This window comes from Tauraco erythrolophus, chromosome 9 (assembly GCF_009769465.1).
Source record: "Tauraco erythrolophus isolate bTauEry1 chromosome 9, bTauEry1.pri, whole genome shotgun sequence".
Lineage (NCBI taxonomy): Eukaryota > Metazoa > Chordata > Aves > Musophagiformes > Musophagidae > Tauraco > Tauraco erythrolophus.
In genome coordinates, this window is record NC_141473.1 from 15098820 (window position 1) to 15105527 (window position 6708).

A 6708-nucleotide genomic window follows, 5' to 3' on the forward strand; every position below is an offset into this window, starting at 1 on the left:
GTTTTTAACATTAAAGCATAAAACCATCCAGAAAATCATATTAAACCTTCCACAAAACACACACAAAAAAAGGAAAATTGTACTAGTAAAAGAGCAATAGCTGTATCTGCACTGCAAGCTCTTAATTCAGTCCAGAGTCACATACCTCAATTAAAAAAAAGAAAACAAACAACTGACACCAGTTCTCAAAGCAGGATTTGAAATGGCTAGGTTTTGAGAAGAGTAATCCATACTTCTCAACATAAACTCGACAGTTAAAACAAAGGAGGAAAAAAACATTGATTCAGAAAAATTACTACCAGAACTTGAAAAATACACTAGCTGCACTTATCAGGAATGAGTAAAAAGCACCACTGCAGCCTCTGCTTCAACATTAGAACGGGTTCCTTAAAATAACATTCCTTAAAAGCCAGTGCAGCCTAGCCAGACTACGTTAAGCAACAATCCCCAAAACCTGCAGCCACCCTTCCCGTGATAAGGCAGAAGGAATGGAGGTCGGTGTGCCAGCAGAGAGCACAACTCGTTCCTCCTGCCGCTCACTGTCACCTCTGCCCGTGCAGAGGCAGGTCAGCTCCCTAATCGAAGGAAGGAACGTGCCAGACTGTTTTGCTCACTGTTCGCCCTGTCAAACGTAAAACACACAGGCAGAAGCAAGCAAGAAGAGACAAGACATCAAACCACCTACCAGAAGCATTTACGGAATAGCAGGAGCAGCTGTATAACCGTTTCCTGCCCCCAATTCACTTTTTCTCTCAACTGCTCCAAACAAGAAAATTCAAACTAAGATGATGCTCTTCATTCAAACCACTTATTAGACACCAGTTCCCCTCATCTGCATCATCTGCTCAGACCCTGACTCCATCTGCAGGTTGTAGGGCATGCCCGTGCTTCCTCGCTAGCCCTGGGGGTTTGCGTATCGTCATTACGCACAACACAACCGCTGCACAAAAAGCGTGTGAGCATCTCAGGTTTGTTCGCCAAGCGAAGTACCACTGCCTTACATCAAACACTGGCAGGTATGGCAAGAAATACTTTCTCAGCACCCAGGCTGCTAGTCCACCACCGCTGCTCTATGCCCCATGGAAGTATCTGTGTTTCACATGCAGAGATTCGTACCTTGCCTTACCAAGGAAGCTCTGGGGTGCTCAAACAGCAAAGCTTAATTGCAGCTATGTCACTTAAGGCCAGCACCCTTCTCAAAGTCCCATTCGAGAGCAATGCTCCAAGGCAGCACAGAGGAAACTCTGACAATCATTTCAATCCTTAGGCATGAGTGTAACCAGGCAGCTGTTAGTACAGTCAGTTACACCCTTCAGGCCTCAGAAAACAAGCAGTCAGTGCAGACGAGATTTAATTCTGGCCTTGCACAATTACCCCTAGATCACATTCACCAAGTACAGCGATTTCTTGAAGATAATTTAGGGTTGAGAAAACAGGGCTTTTCAGAGCTGGGGTAGCTGGCATTGCAGAACACAGGTGCTAAAAAGTCACTGCAATTCTGCATTGGCCTCACCACAGCACCTGGTCATCTCCACAAGAGGTTCTCCAGAGAAGCAATCACCATGGCTGGACAGATGGATCCAACCCTTCCTTGCTGGTAGCTCATCAGTCTGGCAAGAGGCCAGCACCTGGTCCAGCTGACATGCAAAGCACCTGTAATAAGGTGCTTTCCAGGGAGAGCTCTGAGGAGAGTTAATGCACATGGGGACTCCCTGAGTTTATCACCTGCAGGAAAGATGGTGCCAGGAAAGGCCATGAGAGCAGGCTTCCTGTTGTTTCCAGAAGGCACCTACATACTTTACACAGATTTCTAGCGATACACTACTTGAATTCCTCTGCTCACCTCCTGCTGCCCAGCCTTGCCAAGCCTGTACAAAGTAATACACCAGCTTGTTGTAATAAAAGGCCTGTGGGCTCTCTCCGCAAGTGTGCTGTGCTGCCTCCCTCCTGCTGCTGCAGGAAACAAAAAAAGCAGAGCAGAGATATCTAACAGGAGTGACTTTCCCTAGGACAGCTTCCCTCCTCTTAAGTCACATAGTCACTAGAGCTGGCCTCTTAAGGCTCCAGGCCAGCTCTAGCTTCCCAGTCAGTCAGTCAAGGATGCAGCCCAGGATACCGGGGCAGGACAGAGGGGGTGAGCATCCCACCCCCAGTAATGGCACTGAGGTCTGTTGGCAAGGGCTAAGTCAGAATTACACAACCTTCTCATATGACATGCATCACCTTTATGGCATAAAAAGCAAACTGGTGAGCAAGCACAGCGAATGCATGTTAGACCCTGGGATGAAGCAGAGTTTGATACTCAGTGGCAGTCTGGGAAAATCCATTCTTGAAGCCTAGCAATAGATTGAAACAGAAAAAAAACCCAAGTCTCTCAGACGTACCACATCTCCATCTGCCTTTCGCTTCCTCCTCACCAGCACCAGGTCATGCTGGAGGCTGTCTAAGATCTCTGCCATTGATATCCATTTGGAGCACGGCACCGACACTCCAGCCATCACTCAGGCTCCCCACAGCAGCTAACTTCCGTCCCAGACGGAAGCAATTCCAGCCAGGACAGTCGCTTGTCCCCAAGGAGAAGCAGTGAACAGCAGCACCCACGCATAACAAGTTACCTGACTAGGAAGACTCCAGCGCAAGGAAGGTCAATATGCCAACCAGCAAACCGGTGTGAGAGATTAGCAAGTGGTCAGAGCAGGTGTGAAGGATTTTCAATGAAGGGAAAACACCAGGTAAGCAACAAGCATCTCACACACACACACAAAACCTGCTTTCAAACTGGGTTTAGTAACACCTTGGATGTCAAACAATTAGCACTGTAACCCTGCCGACACAGGCACTTCGACACTGACAACACATGAGACAAACCCTTAGATTGCTCTTTTTCAGGGCAGGGACTGCTCCGCCAGCACGCTCCTCCCCAGGGCTACTCAAATGCATTCATCAGGTCTGATGCAGGCAGAAAACAAGTCCTGCCTTGACGGTGCCAGGCGAGCCAGATGCCTCTGCTTCACTCCTGCCGGAAGCCTCGCGCTTCTCTCCAAAGGCCAAGTCTCTCCGGGGACCCACAGCACTGTGCTACCTCGAAGGCAGCTGCGGCATCAGCCAGCTTGGGGGAGTGGAGCTCTGTCCCACCCAGAGTTAGCTACCCACCGGTTTACACACTGCACGACAATCCGGACAGATCGTCCTTACGGCCTGAGAAATTTGGAAGAGTCAGACAAAAAGCCTGCAGCAGCAACTAATTAAATTTTGAAAAATACAAATCCATGCCATAAACGCATCCCAAAACTGCCACAACTGCAGGAGCATCCAGCACCAGCTACCCAGAGCACAGCTAGTAACGTACCCATGGCAGTAACGCTCGGCAAAGGCTAGTCAGCACAGGTATTTATCCAGTTTCGGCAGCAGGTTTTGCTGCTACGCTAACTAGTCGAGCTCCGCGAACGCCTGCTGTGGTACATCCTCCCGCCCACAGCCGAAGTTGCAGGGTTCGACCTTGTATCACAATCTACATATCAGTACACACAAAGAGCTGGAAGCGTTGGAGGATTTTATTAGGAAGAGCCCAACTTCAAAGCCAGAGGTACAGTACAAATTTGTTACGTTCTCTATTCATGAAGCTCATTCAGGAGCAAGAAGGGCAGCCTCAGGGGAAACCCGGTACTTGCATCTGCACCGAGAGCCTTCTTTTGACTGATGTTAAGAGCGCTGTGAAGTTTCTGCAGAAGGAGAAATCCAAAGCAGGCAGAGAGGGAACGGCTCCACCATGGGAAAGAAATTGGAAAATTCCTAATCCATTCACCCCGAAAAGTCCTTAGCGGATTGTTTGTAGTTGCTTCCCAGCAGCTAACAGGCCTGCTTTTCACAGCTACCTTTTGACAACCCTTCAGAAGTAGTCCATGATCCCCAAGTGGCTGCAGACCACAGCTCAGTGCATTAGTTTGCAAGCACAGGCTCTAAGTTCAAGACAGGTGATGAAAAACCAACAGTCCAGCCTAAATTCTACCTATTTCAACACATATCACAAAGCAAAGAAAAGTACAAACCTGTGGTTTCACCAGCAAGCCTGTGCATCACGATATTTCACTTAGAGATACTCAACCATGTTTTAAAAATAAAAGCGGATACTGGCTATCAACAGAGAGCAACTCCTTCTCAGCACATAGCCTTTATAAACGCAGCCAGGAGCTTTTCCAAGAAGTTCCGATTGCAATCACAAGCACTCTCCCAAGATATGCAAATAGCATTTAAAAAAAGACTAGTACCATGAAACAATCCACGCCGCTAAACCCCTTCATTTAACAGGCATGCGATTCTGCGGATTCTCCAACATTACGCAGCCAGGATCTGCTCTGCCACGCAAGGCAAAGAACACAACTTCAGCTCCCTGAGCAAAAAAAATTGCTGTTAACCGTAGAGAAACTGATACATATAATTAAAAGCTGATTAGCATTACAATATTTCTCCTAAGGCAGGGAACTTTGTTCAGCAATTTCCTCTTCTAATCTAAACCAACTAACTAACAGCTGGCAGCCCAGGCAGAGGAGGACAGACTAGCGGAGAGCGAGCGGTGGCAGAAGTCATTCCAACAGACTCAAGAAATCAAGCTCCAAGCTTCACCTAACAAAGAGAAAGAAAGTACCTGTAGCATCCACGCAGACTCCACCTCACACAAGAACTTCCTGCACAGGACAGCATTAAGAAGATCACCTCTGATTCCTACCAGCGAAGCTCTAGGCTCTCGCTTTCGGCTGAGCTGACAGTCAGAAGAACCGCTAAGTGGAAAATGCCAGGATAAACAGGCCTTCACATTACTTCTTCCTTGCAACTGGCCATCACTGCCAACAGCAGTTTTTCTAGCGTTTGAGCTCCACTTGCAGTGAAGCCCCAATTGGTCCCTTAAGCAAACAAGCAGAAAGGTTTCTTCCCAAACAAGGGTCTCTGCCATTCTTTGTTGTAGACCCAAATCTCCCTCCATCCCACACAAATCTTACATCACTCCAGTCAGTGTTGTTTTAACCTGTTGATGGAAAAGAAGTGCTGACTCCCAAATCAAGGTGACCGGCAACTAATCAAGCCTGAATATCAAAGATTAGAAATAGGTGTAAAACCAGACTGATCAGGCCACCACCAAAGTACTGCAGCACCGACCCACACAGATGATTAAGAAATTATTTGTATTTTGAGGTCTCAGACTTGCAACATCTTATCTCAGCCTGCTGCGTCAGTTTAAGTACAGAAAAACCCTACACAATGAAGGCCAACAGACATCTTTCTTGCTAGAATCACATAAAATACCAACACTTCTTCGGAAGACAATGGCAATAGCTTGGCTGGCAGAGCAGAACACAGCGAGAATGTTATTCTGCTGTTGCTCAGGAGTCAATCAGATAGAGACATCGAGGTTAAAATGAACTGTAAATAAAGAAATTGAGCGTCTACTAAACTTTTTCCAAGTGCTGAGTAGGGACTTGTTAATGTCAGGTCCAGCAAACACTGAGAGGTGACCTGATTGTGTTCCTTAGGCCCAGAAGAGGGGGCTGCGCAGCAAAGCGATAGTAAAAAGCAAAAGGAACTACTCTTCGCACAGGGCTAGCACTAGACACTTCAATCGATAGCTAAACATCCAAGTACTTCCTTCATGCCACTCTCCCGCATAAACAACTGCTGTTACTGGTGTCAGACACTGTGTCAGCAGAGATGGTAAGCGGCAGATTTGCAGTCTGCGATAACACATGGCTATGCAAGGGCAAGAGAAGCTGGCTCTGTCCCGTGGCTTTTACGGGTACTCGCACAGCACACATCCGGCTTGGAGGCTGGAACACGGGTTCACTCCGGTCAGTGCTGGATACACTTGAACCCCAAGCTCCAGGCCAGAAGACAGCGACTGTGCCTCCTGTGCAGGAGGGGAAACTCTAACCCCTCACACTCTGTGAGAATCCCTTCACTGAGTAAAACACACTCCATTTTCCCATGACCTGCCCCAGCCAAGGGGCATCACTGGCCATCCCTCATTCAGGGAAGCTCCAAATCACCCCAGAAACCCCAATACAACACATCCTCTTGTCTTTAGTGCATCCCTTCCCAGACCTCTCCTCCTTTGCCAGTGCATCCACCCCAGGAACCCCCCAAATACACGTCCCAGGCACCCAACTGCATCCACAATGCTTCCTCCTCCAGCCCCACTGCACAGCCCGAAACCCCTTGCATCTCACCCCAAACTCAGCACGCGACTCCCAGTTCCCCTCCCCTTGCTGCAACCCTCCCCAGCTCCACTGCCAGCTGCCCCTCCACCCCGCGCAGTGTCCCCAGCCCACTGCACCCCTCAAGCTCCCCCAACCTCTGCTCTCCTCCCTAGCTCCACTGCTCCCCCCCAAACCCTCTTCAATCCCACATAAGGCCCACAGCCCCATTGGTCTCCCCCAGCCCCACGCGAGGCCCCCGGCCCCACTGCTTCCCTCGCCAGCCCCACACAAGGCCCCCGGCCCCCTCCAGGCCGCAGCCCCGGCCGCCTCACCAGTACTTGAGGATGGCGGTGACCTGGAGCGGGTTGGGCTGGTCGGGGTAGAGGCGGCGGCACTCGCCGTAGATACCATGCAACCCCGGCGGGAAGAGCGACGGGAAGGAGCCGGAGCCGGACCCAGTCCCCGAGCCTGAACCCGGCCCGGCCGCGGGGGGACCCCCGCCAGGCCGCACGCCCTCCAT

The 6708-nt window shown here is 49.7% G+C and overlaps 1 protein-coding gene across 3 annotated transcripts in view; it reads right to left on the reverse strand.

Annotated features, from left to right (window-relative positions):
* The window catches only part of SUFU (SUFU negative regulator of hedgehog signaling), a 92368-nt gene extending 85660 nt beyond the window's left edge, over window positions 1-6708 (reverse strand). For 2 of the 3 annotated variants that reach the window (XM_086616507.1, XM_086616506.1), the window contains exon 1: window positions 6521-6708. In XM_086616507.1, the coding sequence (XP_086472633.1) occupies window positions 6521-6708 (188 nt within the window). Of the gene's footprint in view, window positions 1-4268; window positions 4334-6520 lie in introns of those variants that run through there. The other variant, XM_086616508.1, reaches the window with a different exon arrangement.